A 22,905-nucleotide genomic window follows, 5' to 3' on the forward strand; every position below is an offset into this window, starting at 1 on the left:
ACACGGAATGGTCTGAGGTCCTAGGCTGGATGATGATAATGAGAAAGTGAGCTGAATATTAGCATTTGTTTTTCTCTTTGCTTCCTGACTGCAGGCCCCATGCAACCAGCTGCCTCAAGCGCCACCGTGGTCACAACTGTGAGTCGATGTCAATTCTTAAGTAACTTTCCTTGTTTTGTTGCAAAAATGACCTTCTTTGTTTCTAAGAAGACGGAGTGCTGGGCTCGATCCCCAGCACTTTGGGGGAAAATACACAAAAAGCAAAACCAGGAGTGCAATGGATGGGTGGTTAAGGAAAGACACACAAGGGTGTGGGTACCGGGGGTATGACTCGGTGGAGCGCTTGGCTGGCACGTGTGAAGCCCTGGGTTCCAGCACTTGGGAGGTAAAGGCAAGAAGAGTTAAGAGTTCAAGACCATCCTGGCTACACAAAGAATCTGAGGCTAGTCTGGGGTGGGGGATGGGGGTCACAGAGAATGTCCCTATTTTATATTCCAGCTCCAGGGACAGCTGACATGGCAGCAGTGGCAGAGGGAGTGGTAAACTGGGTGACTCCTCTATTGAGGTTTACGGGAAGGAGGTGGGGAGGGGGGAGCAGGTTTAAACTGGGATCATCTGAAGGATTCCAGCTAACATAGGACACATCAGTTGCCCATGTGTGTCCAGACAAGGCTTTAGGCCAGCGGTTCTCAACCTCCCTAATGCTATGATCCTTTAATACAGTTCCTCATCTTGTGGTGGGTGACCCCCAACCATAGTTACTTTCATTGCTACTTCATAAGCATAATTTTTCTACTGTTATGAGTAATTGTAAATATACGATATGCAATCCCTGTGAAAAGGTTGTTGAACCCCCAAAGGGGTTGCGGCCCACAGGTTGAGAACCACTGCTCTAGGGTACACTGATCAGTGGTCTAGAGTGTGAGCCCGAAGACAGAGGTGGCTGAGGGGTGAACTTACCTTAACAGGTCACTCCAGAGGACAGACCTCATGTCTGGATCAAAGAGGCATTAAAAGAAAAACTCTTACAGGGCTGTCATCAGGCCTACTGACCTGAGTTCAATTCCTGGGAGGAAAACCCAACTCCTGTAAGGTATTCTCAAAGCTCCACATGTGTGACGAAACTGCTCACTGCAGTCTTCTATATACAACAAACGTGGACTGTGCATCTGTCACACTGAACAGAGCCAATGAACACTGCCTGGGAAACCTAATGGCTTGATTACAGAAAATAACACACTTTACTTTCCACCACCATTTCCCAGCATGGATCAAACCAATCCATGTTTGTATTGTGTTAAATGTTGGATTTTTAAAAAGATTTACTTATTATGTAGACAGTGTTCTGCCTGCATGTATGCCTGTAGACCAGAAGAGGGCGCCAGATCTCATTCTGTGTGTTGTGAGTCACCATGTGGTTGCTGGGAACTGAACCCAGACCACTGGAAGAGCAGCCAGTGCTCTTAACTGCTGAGCCATCTCTTCAGCCCAGATGTTTGACTTTTTAAATTAAAATTTTTAATTTTTAAAAAATATTCCAGCTTGAGCTGGAGAAATGGCTCAGTGATTAAAAACACTGCCTCCTCTTGCAGAGGTCCCAGCACCCATATCAGGTGGCTTGCAGCTGCTTGCAACTCCAGTACCAGGGGTCTGACACCCTCTAGTGGTACCTGTACACACATATCACACGTCTGGGCACACAACACACACATACAAATAAGTTTAAAAACGTTTTAAAGGTGCTGCTCAAGTTGCACTTTTAAAAAATCATTAGAGGACAGGGCTCGGGAGACGGTTCAGTAGCTAAAGTGCACAAGACAACCTAAGTTCAGATCTGTAAGACACATTACAAAAAGGGAGACGTCAAAGGGCAACTGTCTGTTACCCCAGAGCTTGCGGGGTGGAGACAGGAGAATCTCCAGTGCCCACAGCCTAGTCAGCCTGGCATATGCAGTGATGGGTGGAGATTCAACCTTAAAGTGGAAGGTGAGGGCCGGGCGTTGGTGGCGCACGCCTTTAATCCCAGCACTCGGGAGGCAGAGGTAGGCGGATCTCTGTGAGTTCAAGGCCAGCCTGGTCTACAGAGCGAGTTCCAGGACAGCCTCCAAAGCCACAGAGAAACCCTGTCTCAAAAAACCAAAAAAAAAAAAAAAAAAAAGTGGAAGGTGAGGACCAACAGCTGAAGTTATCCACTGACTTCCACATGTGCCGAGGCATCACACACACACACGCACACACGCACGTGCACACACACATGCACACGCACACACATGCACGCACGCAACACACCCCACAATCATTAGAACGGAGTTAACAGCAGTTTCTGAGAGGCTCCAACACCTCTGCCATTTGTACTATGTGTTTACTCAAAATGAACATTGAAGATTACCTGTGTTCCATAATATTTAGCACCAAACATTTAACTAAGATTTAAATAGCAGATTTGCTGGGCAGTGGAGGCACATGCCTTTAATCCCAGCACCCAGGAAGCAGAGGCAGGAGGATCTCTGTGAGTTCCAGACCAGCCTGGTCTACAGAGCTAGTTCCAGGACAGCCATAGCTGTTACACAGAGTACCCATCTCGGAAAAAAACAAAAACAAAAACAAAAACAAACAAAACCAAAAAGCCCTAGCACATCCATTTCATTAGCACATAGCTTCACCTTTTAAAATAAATGGTGTTGTGGTTTAGATGAGATGTCGGGAGATGCCAGAGCTGTGAAATAGCTGCCCAGAAGGCTGCACACGGGGAGTGGAGCCAGCCCAGGAGATGCATATTGTATATTGTAGGCAGCAAGGCTGGAGGGGAGGAGTCACCGAAGCCCCTTGACCTAGGACATGGAGCTAGAGAACCGAGTTTCCCCTTAAGGGTTTCAGTTTCGCTCTTTGGTTCAGTGTTTTCTTACTGTTGAGTCCCCCCTTTCAGAACAGTAATGTATATTCTGTACTATTATCTGTTGGAATTTGTACCCGCTTTTTCATTTTTTAGGGGGTTACACATTGCCTTGATTCTCAGAAGGGACTTGTAAGCAGTGTTGAGACTTAAAAGTCTGTGGGACTCTGGAAGTTGAACTACACGCATTTTGCAGTATGGCACAATCAGGAGACTATGGGGGCCAGGGATGTCCCCCATAATCACTTGGTCTGCAGTTGGTGATACTGTCTGGGGAGTGTCAGAATCTTGTGGGAGGGAGTGTGGGCTTTGAGAGTTTAAAGACATGCACCATTTCCAGTTCTCACTGTTTCCTGCTTGTCCTCATCTTCTGCCCCTGCCTGCTGCCTGCTGCCAGGCTTCCCTGCCACAACAGACTCTCATCCCATCTGGAACCATCAGCTCAAACAGATCCTTCCTTTTATAAGCTGCCCCTGTCATACCACAGCAATAGAACAGCAACTAATACAAATGATAAAATTATATGTATACCAAACAATGTCTTAAAATAAATTCATAATTTATTATCAATAAATGCCCACCGTATGTACCTATTTTGAATATTCAGGGCCACGTAAGTATTTCTCAGGCAAAAGGAGTCTAGAGTGAAAGGAGTTTGTCCACACACACACACACACACACACACACACACCAGACCCCACCCCCAGACCCCAAAACCCATGTCAAGTCAGAACTCCAGTTTAAGGCCAGGACTCTATTCCCAGATCAGCCCCAGCCCTGGACTGCTCAGTGAGATGCACGCGTACTCCCTGGAGGTCTCTCACCAACACAGAAGAGCTCACGTCCATGCCAGGCTTCCATTTAAGCATCATTTCCCTGGAGATGCTTCTCCTGCCCACCGAATCTCTCCTCCCCCTGGGGCCCAGGTCCTCTTGAGCAAGGACACTCGACACAGCGGTCTCAAGTGTGTAGTGGTTACGGAGTGGTGTGGCGTGTTCAGCTTCACTTCTGAGCAGCTCAGAGAACAGGCGGGGGGGGGGGGTGTGGCAGAGCCCACATGCCTCCTGAGGAGCTCAGTGAGGAGGTCTACCAGAATTCTTTGAGGCTAATGACCCTCTGCCTCTCATGGCTGGCACTGCCAGGGCAGCTTGTCATCCAGGCTCTGCTGGGGGCAGGTCCCAGAGTTGGGGGCCTGGCTATGGTCAGACAATCAGGGTTTGTGACTTCTGACAGGTGAAGGGTTAGACTGTCCTTTACCAATCTATCCCTCCTACACACACACACACACACAGAGAGAGAGAGAGAGAGAGAGAGAGAGAGAGAGAGAGAGAGAGAGAGAGAGAGAGAGAGAGAGAGAGAGAGAGAGAGCGTTTGATGACCGAGGCAGATGTAAAGAAGAGAGATGTAAGTTTATTGTATTGAGCAGAGCTTCCTCTCATGATAAAACCAGCATTCCTTTGGACCATGACGTTCAGACATTGACCTCACACCAAGTGAGGTACTGGTTTGAACGGAAAGTAGGACACAGTTTCTTTAAAAACCCTAAGCTTTGCCTCCATTTTCATATTTTTGGTTGGAAAACAGAGTACTTGGAAGTTTTTTGTTTCAAATTGCCAACTAGGTTAGTGTAGTTTGCATGTGGCTGAGGGAATGGTGCCCATTTCTCTGTTGAGCTCAATGGGAACAAGTAAGGCAGCACAGAAAACACAGGCGGAAAGAGCATGGCTCCACGCCCTACTCACGAGTCACAGGCCCTTCACATTGCCAGGGACCAGAAACTCAGGAGTGGCCCCTGCTTTCCACCCCCAGCTTCATGGACTCCCCGCAGCACGCTGATGCTTGGCGCTGACTCCATCACCAGTGGCATTCAATGACAACATGAGGAGGAGACTCTGCCCAATTCATGGACTCACCACTGCTAGGGGACACAGAAGGGCTCTTTCTTTTATTAAGGAGAGACAAAACACCAGCGATGAATAGGAAATGAGAACCTTCCAGACACTTGGAAATTTCAGTAACTTCCTGAGCGACAGTGTTTAATGTGCTTGAACTCGATCTGGTATGTGAAAAGTCCTCATTAAGACTTTCCTTATTACCTTAAGGCAGAGAGACAGGAGCTCATGAATTTCAACAACAAAAGCTACCTTACTAAACAAGAAACACGATGAGCCATTTGATGGACTCTGGTCATCACACAATATCCCCAGGAAGCCAAGTATTTGACAACTCACTAAAAAGACGGAGCCCCAGAAGTCACAGTCAAGAGTCCACATCACCAGGATGTTGCCCACTAGACAGCTTCCCATGAAATCCATCCAGCAAAGTGGACCAGGGCTCCTCTCAACTCCTCAGGCAAATGATTTCTTTTAGTCATGCAGGTAAAAGGAAAACAATTTTAGAAAAAGATTTAGTCACAGAGATAGGGACAAGAGGAGTGACTCTGTACTCCTGACCATGTGAGAGCTGTCTGGCCAGTTGTAAATCATGCCACTCAAGTTTACTTCCTATTCTTTTCTTCCTTCTATACCACTGGGCTCTCAGTGCATCGCTCAGGGACTCAGCCTAAGAGCAGATAAAACATGTCAACAAGGTTCAGAACATAAAGTTTCAAGGAGAATAGAGGAAACCCAGCTCTGCCATGAAGCCTGCCTCTAACCAGACAGGCCCGGTACAACAAGTGTGCACCTTCAGACAAACATGTTCAATCAGAAACGAACTTCTGCCAGACTAACAAGGTCAACTATCTTATGAAACCAATACTCCAATACTGTCAACTTTTCACTGAATCCAGGATGGAGAGTTGTGCCCCAACCACCCTAGATGCCAATCAAGTGCCACTTTCCATAGAACACAGAGACCGACTCACACTGGTGCATGTAATTCTGACATGTCATAGGTCACACTACCCTACTGATTCAGAAAGGAAACTTTCTACTACTACATGACAAGATGAAAAAAAAAATATATATATACACGCATGCCAAGAACAACAACGAACTTTCCAGAAGCTTGGACCATCCATGTGACCAGTTATTTCCTGCTTCTTGGAAAATATTTTCAGTCACAGTATGCTTTTTCACGGTGGAGGTATCAGATGAGACCAACACTCGTCCTGGGACATTTGCCTAATTTGTAGAGATGGTTAATCCACAGGAAGCAAGGAAGAAGCTGACAGAGGAAGGCCCGAATAACTTTAGATGCAAGCAGGGTCTGACCTATCCAGCATCAACTATTAATGACTGATGTCAGGGTGGTGACACATGAGGGACTGAAGGACCACAGAGGACATACTCTGCACCTCCGTCCCCACGGAGGATGGGTAAATGACTTGGTAAAATAAGGAAGTGGCCGCTGGGGCCCACATTTGAAAGCACATCCCTGTGACCTGACTATTTCTGGCTCACCACAGGCTCCCACTACACTGGGAACACGTTTCTGCCTACAGTTGACAGTGGTAGTGGCATCCCTGAAAGCTTAATAGAATGTGGACATGAAGCCTGAACAAAGGATTTGAAAATGGGGGGGAAAAAATCAATTACTTGATATATGTGTGGTGAAATCTTTATTTTAAAAATTCTTGTTGCAATGTACAGTGTGTTGATGTCATGTGCTAGCTCAGAAGCTGGCTATGGAACATGTTTATCTCAAAGTGTCCTCCAAGGCCCTTCGTCTGGGGATGAGTCAAAATATGGCATCCTTGAATATAGCTGGGAAGTCACTCATTCCCAGATCCTTCCCAAGGTCAGAGGAATCAGCTACTGCCTAGCCCTGCTACAAAAGTGCCCGCAGTGGGGAAGGAACACTGCAGCTCAGCCTGGAGAAAGGGAACTCCAGCTGCCTGCTTCTGCGTCCCCCGCTGGTTTCTGCAGGATGTTGTGAGCACCGAATTGGATGATGGTACTTTAGGTTTGCTCTTTGTTTTTTTACTTGGAAGCCTTACCTGAGGGATCACTCTGCTCTGCCCAGGACACGCAGTGGGCAACTCCAGTTGTGTGAGTTCCCAATCAATGCTGTTTTGCTGTCTCTCACTATTTATTACTTAATAACTGTCCATTCAAAACCCGACTATGGCTACTGCAGATTATCCTTCCTTGAAACGCATGTATTACCTAGCTCAGACGTGAAGGACTTACCCATGTGTACTCCCTCTTCATGCTCACTCTTTCTTTTATTTGGGGTGGGAGTCGGGGTGCGGTGCCGGGATGGAACACAGGGCCTTGAGCTTGCTAGACAAGCACTTTGTCTGCTACTGAGCCACACCCCGGCTCCCTTCTCATTTCTAAAAGGTTGAAGAGGGAAGAGCAGCCCCCATGAGCTAGAAGGCAGGCCAGTGCCCAGCAGTGCTCTAACTCTGCTGCAGATCCTGATTCCTGGGCAGAGATGACACCACACACCTGTGCAGCCAGGTAACACCACGTCCCGGGCTCCCCAGCCCAGGCTGCTCCTGATCAGGTGAGGCTGGGCTGTGGCTGTGGCCACACAAAGCAATGACAGCTGCTGCTTCACACAGCAGCAGTTCCCTTAAAACTGGACCAGGCCTTGGGCATGTCTTAAAAGCCACAGGCAACCCACAGAGTCAAAATAAAAGGGGAAAAGACAGTATAGGAAATTGAGTTCTGGAGACAGTTATCCCTGGCCATAGGTCTGAGAGAAAATTCTACAAGGGAAAGGGCAGACATTATGGTGGCCATCAGATGGAGGCTCTGTACACTGAGATGGATCATTGAGGAACTCAGTACACCTGTGCCCAGCCAGGAACCTTGTACCAATAGTTTTTTAGAAAGTAGGAAGAAAAAGCAAACATTTTCATAAATATAAAAATTGTTTACAAAACAATCACCTAGAAAGTTCATTGTGAATAGAATAAAGCTTCCTTTAAATTCAGCCACAATGGACTGAAAGAGAATGGCCAATTTTTTTTGTCTTCTACCTTTGAACACCACAAAACACTCCTCTGCTTGGAGTTTCCCCGACCCTCATTCAAGCCACCCCGGTTCTCCTGAAGACTGATTTCTTAGCAACTGAGCCAACCCTGAAGACACATGATTACCAGGTGGGCTCGATTAAACAACGAGCCTGAGCTCGGGAAGAGAGTATGGGGCACGAGATGTGAGAAGCATGTTGGCATAGACCTTGAGGCACGGGCCTTGGATGAAGCATCTGCCGGCCTGACCTGTGCAGGGTGGGCATTTGCAGTGCAGCGAGGGCTGCAGGTAAACTGAGGTACGGAAGGACATGGTGGCTGTCTGGCCAGCTTCTGAGCCAGTGCAGCAATGTGTGCCCGTGGGTGTGCGCACCAAAGGACTCAGTTCCTTTCAGTTGCTGCCACCATTTCTCCCTCCGGTGTGAAGAGAGTCCCAGAAGATCAGCCACGCGTCTTCCTCTGAGGTACAAATCCAACAGAGCCTTAGCCCCAAAGATGCAGCACCCACTAGGGTGCAGTAGTCTAAATCAATAGGTGTGGTACACCTGCCTAATAGTTCATCAGCAGTTGTATCGACAGATCAGAGAAAAACTAGCAGTTAGTACAAAAACTGTCGGATGGTGGGACTTCCTATCTTCCTCCAAAGATCATAATTCTTCATGTTCCTGAGGTCCTATGGAAAAGAACAAGAGAATGGAAGACTTAAGTTGTAAACACAGTGTGAGCATTGTCCACAGCACACCCCACTGTAGCTCTTAGGTGGGGTTACAAGAGCTTGGGGTTTGGTCATTTTGTATTAAAAGTCTGAAAGCAAACATAAAAGGACCCATTCTTAGTTTTAAGAGCTGCTGGCTGGAACCATGGCCACATTGCTTTCAAAGGGCAGTACTGACTCTCAGCCAATATACTTTGCAGAGATCTTCTACACTTCCAAACTTTTTCGTGTGCCACGGTAGCTGTTTTCTCTGATCCTTAAACTATTTTAATGTTACTGACTGATATGTAACAGAAAAGTAAGTTTCTTTGTGTGTATTGCTTTTCCTTGTACTGAATTATTTAAGATGCATTCTCAACAGAGGAATTGCTGAGGATTGAGGCATTTTCTTTCATAATACGTTTTTATTGATTACTGTGTGCACATGCCATGGTGCTCATGTGTCGGTCAGAGGACAACTGTGCGGAGTCCGTTCACTTTACCTGGGTTCTGGGGATCAGACCCATGTCATATCAGGCTGTGCAGCAGTCATTTTGCCTGCTGTCCCCAGTGATACAGGATTCGAGGCTCCGATAACACTCTGCTTTAACAAGGGCTTTCTAGAGCCACACAGCTTCAGTCAGGCTCATCCACCAGAGTCTCACCACTGTCTCCTCCATGTACACCACTACCAACGTATCGATGTTTTTTGATATACAGATATTAATGGTGACTCTAACTTATTTCTGTCTCCTTATTCCTACATGGCTTTTCTTCTGAATATTTTGTTCATATTCTTTGTCCATTTATAAATTTCATAATGAATTTCATTTTATTTTTTTGGTTTTTCAAGACAGGGTTGCTCTGTGGCTTTGGAGGCTGTCCTGGAACTAGCTCTTGTAGATCAGGCTGGTCTCCAACTCACAGAGATCCACCTGCCTCTGCCTCCCGAGTGCTGGGATTAAGGGTGTGTGCCACCAACACCTGGCTGAATTTCATTTTTTAAAAAAAAAGGTATTTATTTTCATCTTTTATGTGTATCGGTGTTTTGTCTGAATGTATATCTGTGTACCACATGCATGCTGAGCCCACAAAGGCTTCAGGAGAGGGCATCAGATCCCCTAGAACTGGAATTACCTACAGTGCTTTTAACCATCTCTCCTGCTCCAAATTCGAGTTGTTCTTGTGTTGAGCGTGTGAGTCTTACTATCCTGGCAGTCTCCAGAATGGACTGTGAAGTCACTCAAGACCTAAGCTCTGCATTTGCTTCTTGTGAGAGTCAGTGAAAAGGCCTGGGCAACCTATGCTATGGGGCCCTGGGCAGTAGAACAGTATTTATCCCTGGCATACAAATAGACTTCGTGTGTCCATAGCACAAAGAGGGATGCTCTCTCAGCCTGGACTCCTGGGGGAGGGCCTGGATCCTGTCCTGAATGAAATGACAGACTCTGGACATCCTCTATGTGGAAGGGAGTGGGGATAGGGTGGGAGGCTGGGGGGGAGATAATGGGGAGGGTAACGGGAGGAGGGGAGGGAGAGGAAGCTGGGATTGACATGTGAAGCAATCTCTTTTCTAAAATAATGTAATAAAAATAATGAAAAAAAATTTAAAAAGTAGGAGAAATATAAAACCCAAAGTCCAGTTTATTCATTATTTTTGTAGGCTGGTTTCAAACTCACTATGTAGCTGAAAAATGAGTCTAACACTCGATCCTCTCACTTCCTAGCTTTGGGTAAACTGCTAAGACTCGTATGGATGGGCAAAGGTATTAAATATTTATTTGTAGGTTTTAGCAGCTTCAAAGACAAAACCCCTAATTTGACTGTAAACAATATGAGGTACTTTGTACAGAGATCCATGTCTAGCCTTGGAAGCACTAGGGGTGGAATCCAGGGTCTTGCACATGCTAGGTAAGTGTTCTACCACAGAGCTATACCAGTCTTCAGAAAGACAAGTCTCATCACAGACATTATGCTCTTTCAGCTTCCTGCCACCCAGTTAAAACAACACTGTATGTGTGTTTGGTTTTTTAACTTCGTTCTTGTTTTGAGACAAGATCTCACTATGTTTCCTTGACTGGTCTGGACTCACTACATAATCAGGCTGACTTCAAACTCACAGAGACCCACCTGTCTGTCTCCAGAGTGCTGAGATTAAAGGTGTGTGCTGCCATGCCCAGTGATGTATGCCCCCGAAATAAATGAATGTATTTTGAAGTGTAATAAAACGATATGGAATAAAAGATGGAGTTTTATGTAAAAAAGTCTGATATCTTTTTTTATCTTCAGTTTAAATACAAGCACTTCATCCTCACTTCAATATTCCTATTTTACACTATTTTCTCTCAAATGAGTATATATTTGTTTTAATCTAAATTTATTCATTCTTTAGTACCTTGGCAGATTTAATGAAAACAACACACACACAAAACAACAACAAAGATGAAGGCTCTTGTAAGGTTTCTCCAAACAACGGCAGGTTTCTCTGTACTGTAAAGTACCTGAAACAGTAATCCAGGAAAGAACCAACCTCTGGGGTCAGGGAGTTGGCTCAGTAGGGAAGGTGTCTAATCACCAAAGCCCACATGGAAGGAATAGAGAATTGACTCCTCAAAGTAAGTTGTCCTCTGACTGCTATAGGTATGTGGTGGCACTCACAAACACATGGCATGTCCCATCACACACACACACACACACACACAGAGAGAGACAGAGAGACAGAGACAGAGAGACAGAGAGACAGAGACAGAGACAGAGAGACAGAGAGAGAGACAGAGACAGAGAGAGACAGAGAGACAGAGACCAGAAACAAAGAATTACTTATCCAGCCAGGCCCACACTTACCTTCCTGTGTCCTCACTTCCTGCAGGGTCCCCATCTCCTTCTCCTCTTGGAAGAGGATCTGCAGCTGCTTGATCTCCTGATCATAGTCTTGCCACTCGGGGACGATTCGCACAGCAGCTTCCAGTTTGGGCTCTTTAGTCATGGGATTATTACACTGAAAACACAACACACACATCTCAGTGGAGCTAAAGAAATGGCACACCGTAGAGATATCAAAGGGGTTTCCGGTGGGCATGGATGAGACTGAGGAAAGATTGGGACTTCAAGGTTAGGCCAGGTTACACAGAAAGGTACTCTCAAAACCAAGGGCAACAAAGTTTACAGGCTAAGTGGAAATCCTTTGCAGCAGAGATGGACTGAAGACAAGTAGTGACTCAGCAGAAACGGCCCTGCCAGCTGCGGGGATCTGGCTCCTTGTGGCAAGCGAAGAAATCCCTGCTGAAATGACCAGGGCACGCTCGCTTTGCAGCTCCCATCACAACTTAGACAGAGCCAACTCAAACCAGCATCAGCAACCACCCAGCACTGTCAGAGGCCACAGCAGGGAAGCAGCTCACCAAGTCGATCGTCTTTGCCCTCTTCTTAGAAGCATCATCACACCATGTTTCACACCAAAGCCACTCTTGAGGGAGGGATTTGATTGGCACCTGATGGATCATGTTATTGGGCAAATCCTGTTTGATAAAGAAAATAAAACACAGGGATCTAAAACTCAGAAAGAAATTTAAATACAAGCAACCAAAAATGTTATCTTAAAATTCACCCAGAGGGCTGGAGAGAGAGCTCCGCATTTAAGAGTCTACTGTTCTTTCAGAGGACCAGAGTTCAGTTCCCAGCACCCAAGGAGGGCAGCTTGCAACCACCTGTAACTCCAGCTCCAGGGAATCTGATACCCCTTCCTGGCTTCTACAGGCACCTACACACATATGCACATACCCACACCCAGACATGCACACAAGTAATTAAAGGTAAAAACATAAACAAAAAACCTTACAAACACAATAATACCACCTCAACTGGGGCCTAAGAAGGGGACTACTAAGAGCCTCAGCAGCTCGTACAGAGTATCAAGGCTGGTTCCCACCAACTGTATGGCAGCTCACAACCGTCTGTATGGATTTCCAGTTCCAGGGGATCCGGTGCTCTCTTCCAGTCTCCTCCAGTACACATATGTAGACAAACACTTATATATATAAAAAAACCAAAAACCAACACAAACAGAATTCAACTATACTTTCTTGTATGAAGGCAAATTTTTTAAAACATGCTATTCTTTTGTTTTTGTTGAGACAGTGTCTCACTCGCTCAACGTGGTCTAGGACTTGTGAAGTCCTACTGCCTGGCAACTGTTTACTTCTGTAGTTTAGTTAGGGAGAAGAGATAGTTCTTATAGCTTATAATTTTCCAGAAGAGAAGCTCTGATTCTCCTGTCTGAGTCCCATTCCCAGTGTAGGAGCCCATATGTCTCCCACAGTAAAATGCTCCATTATTCTAACATGCTGGAAAAATAATCCAGTATATCAATGAAATCAAATGTACAGAAATGATTGACTGTGATGTTTGTAAAGAATGATGAAGCCGGGCATTGGTGGCGCACGCCTTTAATCCCAGCACTTGGGAGGCAGAGGCAGGCGGATCTCTGTGAGTTCAAGGCCAGCCTGGTCTACAGAGGGAGTTCCAGGACAGGTTCCAAAGCAATACAGAGAAACCCTGTCTCGGAACCCCCCCACTCACACACACACACACACACACACACACACACACACACACACACACACACACACACAACGATGTAGGGCAGTTAACGGAGTGTAGTGGTATACAACTGCAATCCCAGCACTCTGGAGGCAAAGGCAGGAGAATCACAGTCATTGAGTTCTAGGCCAGCCTGGCTATGTGAGAGCCTGTCTTCAAACCAAACCAAGGCAGACCAATGATATGTTGCAAGCAACCATCACTTATATCTTGTGTTTAATGTTGTGTTTAATGGGATAAGATAAACGACTCCTGTGGTGGTGTGAATAAGAATGGGATCCCATAGGCTCATAGGTTGGAACACTTGGCCCCCACTTGGTGGAACTGTTCCTACCAACCAACCAAACAAACGGCAGCTCGCAACCATCTCTACTGGGAAGAATTAGGAGATGTGGCCTTGTTGGAGGAGGTGTGTTCCTGAGAGCGGGCTTTGAGTTTTAAAAAGGCTCATACCATTCCCTGTGTCTCTCTCTTTCTCTCATTTGTAGGCAAGATGTGAGCTCTCAGCTGTTCCTATACCATGTTTTTTGCTCCACCATCAAGGACTCCAACCCTCTGAAAATGTAGGCCTAATTAAAGCTTTATCAGTTGCCTTTGTCACAGAAAAAGAAAAGTAACTGAGACAATTCCCTTTATGAAACCTGTCAACAAAATAAACATTAAACTTAAATTGTCAAATATCAGTCTCGATGTATCAGAGTTTGGTTCTAGACACTGTTGGCCTGGCACTACTGCAATACAAAGAACAGAGTGTCCATTTACGTTGTACTCTGCGGGAAGAGCAAATTCTACCTCTAGTACTGGTAGACAAGGTAAATGAGGCTAACTTGAATCCTGAAGACAGCTGAGGAGCTGAATGATGTTATGAAGGACACACGCTTGAGGCTGGGAGTGTGGTTCAGTGAGTGTGTGTTCTGCGCATATGACCCAAGTTCAATCCCTATCACCACCACCATCAAAAACAAAAGAAAAGCACATGCGGAAGGCATCAAAGAGCAAATGAGGGAATAAATTATCAGGCCAGAGAACAGTGACCCACTAAGAAAACTGCAGAATCTGGAGTCCTTCCTCTAGTACATAAGCTGCTAAGCAATGTTTTCTAAGGATTTCAACAACCAATCAACCTCAGTAACAAAGATGCACATAAAAGTTGATAGGAGTTCCAAGGAGGCCAGCTTTGGGTACTAAAAGAACACACCCACAACTTCAGAGTGAACAACTGTGGTGGTTTGGATGAGGTTTCTCACATAGGCTCAGGGACTTGAACCCCACGGACCCCAGTGAATGGGGCTGTAGGGAAAGGTGGTGTGGCCAATCTGGAAGAAGTACATCAGCAGAGGTAGGCTTTGAGAGTTCCCAGCCTTGCCCCACTCTTCACTTGGAGTTTGCAGTTGAAAATGGAAGCTCTACAGGAGCCTATTGTCATATCTACACCTCCCCCCCCACTGTGGACTCTCCCTTAGGAACTATAAGCCCGAATTAACTCTTCTCTTGGTCATGGTGTTTTATCACAGTCATAGAAAAATACTGAATACAGCAAATAAAAGACCCACCAAAGACTGCAGGCTAAATCAGAGAGTCTAAAACTAACCTCAATAATCCTGGATGGTAGAACTACTAGGCTCCTGACAAGACAAACTAAAATTCTGTCAGAAGATACTATTCTCAACCTCAAATTTCTACAAACAACCCTACAAAAACAGTATCTCAGACACTGCAGAAAATAAACAAAAATAATAGGGAGCCAGAGCCTCAATTGGACATTTCTTGTTACCAAATGCAGTTTCTAGAACCGAGGGTAGGTTACATCTAATTGAGTTATTGGCCAAAGGATTCCCCCCCCCATAGGAACCCCAAACAACCCAGGCTGTTGTCAAGACTATAGGTTGCTCTCCACAAACTGACAGTAAGACCCTATTGCTGAAGACAACACCCAACTCATTAAACATGGAGATGATGAGCTGGTGCACACAGAGAGCTTTGACCCCTATATGCTAGTGACTTTGGTATAGAAAGGTATGCTGCATGCTACCAAAGGAGAAATGTAAACACCAACCCAGCCACAAACCTTTGCTCTACAACTGTGTCCTGCCTGCAAGAGACGCTAGTGCAATGACAGCGCAAAGCGTGTGGGAGTCACCAACCGATATCTGACGTCACTTATGGCCGACTCCACCAGATGGGACCCATACCTGACGCTGACTGGGTAACCAGGAACCAAGACTAGGTAGCCCAGGGACCTAGGCAAACAAATTACCACTGTCCTTTAAAAAAATAAAATAAAAACAACTGGGCATGGTGGCACTCAGGAGGCAGAGGCAGGCAGATCTCTGTGAGTTGGAGCCCAGCCTGGTCTACAGAGTGAGTTCCAGGACAGCTAGGGCTACTACACTGAAAAACCCTGCCTTGAAAAACAAAACAAAATAATAAGAATAAGAAAAACAACAAAAATCATAGCAATAAAATTATTCCCAATGACATTGTTATACTTATATATCTGTGCCTTGCTCAGTTATCATCAGAGAAATTTCCTCCTGAAGGAGATGGGAACAAATACAGAGACCCATAGCCAAGATTATGCAGAGGGTGAAAGACCTTGGAACACCCAGCCTTAAAGGGGATGTCTCCATCAAATCCCTCCCACTCAGGGCTCAGGGAACTCCAAGGGAGAGGAGGAGGAGGAAAAAGAGTAAGAGCCAGAGAAGATGGAGGACACCAAGAAGACAAGGTCCTCTAAGTCAACAGCCACCTCACGCAGGAACTCACAGAGACTGAGGCAACACACAGGGCTTGCATGGGTCTGCACCAGTTGGGGTCCTGGGCTGAAAGGAGAAGTGGACACATGCCCCCATCCCTAATCTAGAAGCTATCTCCAATTGATCACCACTTCCAGGTAAAAAATGTAGTTTTCTCCAAGGAAGTCTCACTGGTGAAACAAACTACTCTTAAGGGTAGGCTGCACGCCCAGCAGGAGATGGTCAAAAGAAAATGAATTCAATGACACCTTTGGAGGTTCCTTGTTTCACAATGTGATATCAGGGTTTTTTCCTTTAAAAAATTATCTTACTTTTAATCATATATACACACATAAATACATTACTTTTTATTATATATACACAGATACAAACACACACACACACACACACACACTCAACACTCACATGTTAACCCTACAGGTCCTTGCATATATACTATGGCTTACAGTTTAGTGGGGTGTTTTTTTGTTTGTTTGTTTTGTTTAGTTTGGTTGGTTGGTTGATTGGTTTGATTTGGTTTTTTCAAGACAGGGTTTCTCTGTAGCTTTGGAACCTGCCCTGGAACTCACTCTGTACACCAGGCTGGCCTCGAACTCACATAAATTTGCCTGCCTGTGCCTCCCAAGTGCTGGGATTAAAGGCATGCACCACCATTGCTCAGTCCAGTTTAGTGTTTTTACAAGACTCCTGAATGTGCAAATGAGTCCCTGAGCCTTGTACCTTTTCCCTTTTGTCTGTTTGTCCGTTCTGTCTAATTTTAATGTGTTAGTTTCGTTTTATCTTTTTACATTTTATTTTATTGATATCCCTTAGAAGCCTGTTTATTTTCTAATGAGAGACAGAAAGTGAATGGATCCGGATGTGAGGAGGGGTAGGGAGGAACTGGGAGGGAATGGAAACTGTAATCACGATATATTATTCGAGGGGGAATCAATTTTCAGTAAAAGAAAAAAACAGCCGAGAGCAAACATAAACAAGACATGACAATAGAATCAGATCCACAGTAGTTGTATAAATGAGAGCTAGCAGGTGATACAAAGACTTCAAGTCAATATCGTCACTCTACATAAGACCATTGTAAAAATACAGGATAGAGATTTTCAGCACAGAACTAAAAACAAAAAATATTAAAATGGAAACAAACTAAAATTATCCTAATTAAAATTAGGAACAAACAGAAGGTTAAACAAAATAAACAGGGAATCCTAAGAACAAAGTATAAAAGACTAAATAAAGGATTAAACAAAAGAGAGCGCACTAAGTAAAAGAGTTTAGCTGCAGGAAGAACTCTGCAGGATACTACTTAAAGGCAGTCAAAGACGATTCCCCAAATAGAATAAAATCACAAATTTTAAAGAAACATCCCACCCCAAACCCTGTTAAACCAAGCAAGACCCAAATGAAAACCTAAGTGTCTAGCAGAAGATCTGTCGAAACTCAGTAGAGGTGGCTACAGAGACACACGCCTGTACACTTAGCACAGGGAAGCCAGAGCAGGAGGTTCATCGTTGGGAGATGCAGGCTAGCCTCAGCTACAGTGGGAAAGAGACCCTGTCTCAAAAAACCAAAACCCACAACCAGCCACCCGGCCACCTCACTGCGATACAAATCTTAAACACAGCAAGAAACTAATCTTAAAATCATCAGGGCAGCAGGTAAAAGCTCAATTGGAACATCAGAAACCAAAGGCCTGTAAAAGGGAAACTGCATGAAAACTCCTAAAATAAATAACTGCCAAGTTTAAATTCAAGTCGCAAGTTTAAATTCACCGAATACATATCTCAATTATAGGGAGCTGGGGGTACAGTTCAGTGGTGGAGGGCTGTCTAGCAACATGAGGTCCTGGGTTAAATCCATAGAATGATGCCCTCCCCAAAAGAAATGAGTATAAATACAAAAGAGTGAAGATGGACCCTTACCTTACACTATTTGCAAATCAACTAAGCTATAGCAAAGACCTTAAACTGCAAAACTCTTAGAAGAAAGCACAGAGGAAATCCCTATGATATTGGATTTATTTATGAACTCCAGGGAATGACAGCAAACAGCATAGGTAACAAAAGAAAGGGAGAAAATGTCAACCATTTATCTGATAATAGATTAATAGTCATAACATTCAAAGAACTCCTGAAACTCAATAAACTAATAACTCTAAAATGGGCAACTGGCTTTAAAAAACCTCCACATATAACATATGAATAGCCAAACAGAAAGGTAGCAGTTATCATTAAAAACCAAAATCAAAATCAAAACCACAATGAGAACTGAGCACAGAAGCCCAAGCCTGTAATTGAACCTCAGGAAGGCTGGACAGAGTCTGAGGCTAGCACAGGCCACAGATCTCTCACACAGTAAGAGTCTCCTTCAGACCCATTAGGGCAGCTATTTTTTAAATTTACTACATGCATGTGTGTGTTGCACGCTCAAACGCCAGGTGTGGAGGTCAGAGGGCAACTTAGACGAGCCAGGTCTCCCTTTTCACCACAGGGGTTCTGCCAGGGGGCAGTGTCACTGACACTCAGGCTGGTCTTGTTCCCTCAGTTAATTTTCTCTGGAAATACCCTCACAGACTTTGAAAGGCACGCCTTACCAGTCTCCTCAGTGGCTCTAAAGCTGATGAAGAAAACATGACTGGCCATCACCAAGGGGGAGAGTTCAGTTAAGAGGGCCCGAGTTTGTTTCCTAGCACCATACAGGTACTCACAATCACATGTATCCTCAACATATCTGATGGCCTCTGAGGACACATGCACACATGTGGCACACACTCAGACCTACCTGAGAATAATAAAAATAAAATCGTTAAAATCTAACAACAAAACCCATACCAGTCAAGAGCAAAGAACTCCAAAACATACAAAGCTATACCAATTTAGATACTGTGGAACGGGCATGAAGACAGACCACCGGAAGAAATTAAAAGTCACAGAGACATGCCTATGTACATATGAATCTTTCATTTCTATTTTCCTTGTTAGTACTAGTAACTGAATTAAGGGTCCTGCTTATATTAGGTAAGCACTCTAGCACTAAACTATATTCTCTGGCCTTGGCCACCCCATTTCTGACTAAGATGGTATAGTACAGCAATGTATTCTCTTTATTTATTTATTGACTTATTTATCTTGAGATAGGGTCTCTCTATGTAGTCCTGGCTGTCCTGGAGTTTTCTGTGTAAACCAGATTGGCCTCAAACTCATAGAGATCCTCCTGCCTCTTTCTCCCAAGCCCTGGGATTAAAAGTGTGTGTCACCACACCCAGTCAATGTGTCCTGTTTAAAGGAAAAGAAACTGGGCCAGGTCTAGCAGCAACCACCTTGGGTAGAGGTAGGTGGGACTCTATGAGTTCCACATCAGCCAAGGCAATGCCATATCTTTACCAAAACAAACAACAAACAAACACAAGCCAAATGACTGCACATCACATAAAGCAATTAAAAGCTTGACCTCACACCACATAAGAAAGAACCCCCTATTTAAATATGAATGTCTCCAGAGGCTTGTGTTTTGAATGTTTGCTCTTCAGTGAACGAATGATCCTCCTCTGAGACGCAGGAGCCTTCAGAAGCAGGTCTTGAATTGTGAGCAATGGGGTAGACTAGCCTGGTCATTTCTAGTGGTTTTCTGTTTCCTGGTCAGACACTTCCTGCCACCAAGAACTCAGCTGCTGTGCCAGGAATTTCACACCATGGTGGGCTGAAACCCTCAGAAACCATGGAGCCAAAACAGATCTTTCCTCCTGTAAGCTGTTGTGGTCACAGCAACACATAAGCCACCAACACAACCCTGAGAGGGAAGGGAGGGGCAGGAGAGGGGAGAGAATAAACACAACCTCAGAGACTGATCCTCCATTGGTCAGACCACCACAGCAATGTTGGGAGACCCAAAGGAGCGGGGAGGAAGGGGGAAGGAGGGGCAGTGCTGAGAGAATACAGGAATACAGAAAACGTCTCAAAGCAAAAGTAATCTTTACATATCTAAGAAGTTCAGTGCAGTCCACATACGTATAAACAGAAAGATACCAATACCTAACAGATGTAGTTAAAACTATCAAAACATACCTATTTTGAAATCAGCAGTTGAGAATACAACATGTCATATACAAAAGATCGTCACTGAAGTTAAATGATAATTTATCATCAGAAACCCTGGAGGACAAAAGACTATGGGAAAAGATGTTCAAGTGCTGGAAAGAAAATAATGTGTCCCATAGGGCTTTTATATATAGCAGAATTATTCATCAAAACTGAAAGAAAACTTTAAAGGGAATTCTTCAGGCTAAAATGAAAGGACCCTAGACAGTAACTGAAATCCACATGAGTTAACAGAGTCCATGAGTAAATATAAAGAAAATATCTATGTATCTGATTTAAAATTAGACAATGCAGAAAGAACTTATAAATTTGTATGGGAGTATATAATGAATAAAAACACAAACTGGTAACAGTACAAAGGAGTAGGGAAATGGAGTCGGTTTTTATATATACACTACTGAAATTAGCTAGCGTTTATTCAAACTGACTGTCATAAATTAAGAAAAAACAACAGCACACGAGTGGAAGGAACACATCTCCAAGACAGAATGGACAAGAGACAAAACAGAAGCGCACTGCATAGGCAGCATAGGCAGGACCACGGGCTCAGGACTGAGTCTGCAGAGAAGCAAGTGGACTACTGACTCCAGTCAGAGTCAGAGTGAAGGGTAGCAGTATGATGGCCATAATGATGTACTCCTGAGTGAGCTTCTAGATATGGGTTTTGCTTTGTAGTGACTCCTTGATATTAATTTTACCAACACACACATACACACACACACACACACACACACACACACACACACACACACACACACACACACACACACCCTTTCCTTTTTGGCTTGGTTTTTTTTTTTTTTGTTTTGTTTTGTTTTTTTGTTTTTCGAGACAGGGCTTCTCTGTATTGTTTTGGAGGCTGTCCTGGAACTCGCTCTGTAGACCAGGCTGGCCTCGAACTCACAGAGATCAGCCTGCTTCTGCCTCCCGAGTGCTGGGATTAAAGGCGTGCACCACCAATGCCCAGCTCTTTTTTGTTTTTTTGAGACAAGGTTTCCCTGTGTAACAGCCCTAGCTGTCCTGGAAGTAGCTCTGTAGACCAGGCTGGCCTTGAACTCAGAGATCCACCTACCTCTGCCTCCGGAGTGCTGGGATTAAAGGAGTGTACTATATCACAATAAACAACTAAAAATTTTTAAGAAAGACGGGTGGATCAAGACCAGTCTTGTCTACAAGGCAAGTGATACCTAGTCTCAAAACAGCAACAAATAAATAAATAAATACATAAACAATAAATAAGGAAGGAAGGACAGAAGGAAGGAAGGAAGGAAGGAAGGAAGGAAGGAAGGAAGGAAGGAAGGAAGGAAGGAAGGAAAAAGACTGACAGTAATTACTAAAAATACCTAAACCTACAATTTTGGGGCTGGAGAGAAGGCTCAGCGGGTAAGAGCACTGGCTGCCCTTCCACAGGACCCAGCATGGCACCTAACAACTGTCTGTTACCCCAGTTCCAGGGGGTCAGACTCCCTCTTCTGGACCCTGGGCACACTGCACACATTGTGCATAGACACACATGCAGGTAAAACACCCAACACACAAATAAATAAATAGGTAAATACATAAATGCAAACCCAAACGTGTAATTTTACTTCTGAAAATGCTGGCTATTTGGAAATGTTATTCAGCTTCCTGAAATCTTCCTGAAAGTTTCTGACATGGGGAGGGGAGTCAGGGTTAGGAAACTTTAATACTATACTATGTAAATTGTGAGTCATTTGACAGTCTCAGTCCTCTTAAGATCAGATATAAATCACAACACACACACACACTTTCCATGAAGAAACTGCTGTTCGATTCTGAGAGAATAGAGACACAAATACTACTTCATTTGCTGACACACAGTGGCATGACTGTATATGAAACTGTCCACAGTCACTTACTTGATCAAGATTTGAAAGACTGTTGGGATCTTGACTCAGACCTTGGTACTGTCCCCTGAGTCTGTCACCAGCAGCTATTTTCCTAAATTTCTTCAGATCCACGACATACAGTGCACTGTAACAAGAAGAGACACTTGTAACAGCCAAACCACAGATTTATGCCAACAACAAACCAAACTGAATAATGGAAAAGGTCATGAGCCAGATGCTGCAAGTGTCATTAGAGGGTGGACTGGAGGATTGTGGCAGAGTGTGCATCCTTCAGAGAGGACCACACCCTGCAGGCCACACTCTGCTGCAACAGCTCACTCTGACCAGCTTTTTATTTTGTTGTCTTATAAGGAAATTAGTTAATGAGGCAAGATTTCTAGCTAACTCAGAAGATTTAGTAATAAAAATCACTGAAACTGATAAATAACCTTTTGCCAGAGCTATCCTGGTGATCTCTTAAATGGGGGTGGGGGCAGTGTTACAATCTTTCAGGCCAGGAAACAAAGTATAAAACTGAAATCACTGTACTTCATCATTCATCTCTCTATGCATTCTTTTTTTTTTTAAAGGATGTATTTAGGGAGCTGGAGACTTGAATCAGAGTAAAAAGTATTGGCTCCTCTCCCAGAGGACCAGGGTTTGGTTCCCAGCATTCACATAGGGGCTCACAACTGCCTGCAACTCCAGTTTCAGGGGATCTGACATCTTCTGGCCTTCATGCAGGCAAAAGACATAAAATAAGTAAGTCTTGTCTTTTAAATTTTACTTGCTATATGTAGGGGTGTTTTCCCTGCATCTCTGTCTATGCATCACATGCATGAAGCGCCTACACAGGCCAAAGGCATCAGACGCCTTGAAACTTGAGTTACAGGCAGGGGTGAGCCACATGCGGGTGCCGGGAATTGAATCTTGGTACAGTGGAAGAGCAGCCAGCACTCTTAATTTCTAAGCCATCTCTCCAGCCCTGTATTATTTCTTGTACGTGCCCTAGCCTTCAGATCTTCCAAATTACACTTCTTCCAGAAGACATGGAGTATCCACTAGGAATGAATAAATGCTGATTGTTAGAGGTGG

The 22,905-nt window shown here is 44.6% G+C and overlaps 1 protein-coding gene across 2 annotated transcripts in view; it reads right to left on the reverse strand.

Moving 5' to 3' along the window:
• Nucleotides 1–4,283: 4,283 nt before the first annotated feature.
• The window catches only part of Uggt1 (UDP-glucose glycoprotein glucosyltransferase 1), a 122,702-nt gene continuing 104,080 nt past the window's right edge, over nt 4,284–22,905 (reverse strand). For both annotated transcript variants that reach the window (XM_040729666.1, XM_040729665.1), the window contains 4 exons: nt 21,841–21,955; nt 11,913–12,029; nt 11,356–11,509; nt 4,284–8,490 (listed from right to left, as the gene is read on the reverse strand). In XM_040729666.1, coding sequence (XP_040585600.1) covers nt 8,465–8,490; nt 11,356–11,509; nt 11,913–12,029; nt 21,841–21,955 — 412 coding nt within the window. In that variant the 3' untranslated portion in view covers nt 4,284–8,464. The remainder of the gene's footprint in view (nt 8,491–11,355; nt 11,510–11,912; nt 12,030–21,840; nt 21,956–22,905) is intronic.

This window comes from Mesocricetus auratus, unplaced genomic scaffold, assembly GCF_017639785.1.
Source record: "Mesocricetus auratus isolate SY011 unplaced genomic scaffold, BCM_Maur_2.0 Super-Scaffold_100021, whole genome shotgun sequence".
Classification (NCBI taxonomy): domain Eukaryota; kingdom Metazoa; phylum Chordata; class Mammalia; order Rodentia; family Cricetidae; genus Mesocricetus; species Mesocricetus auratus.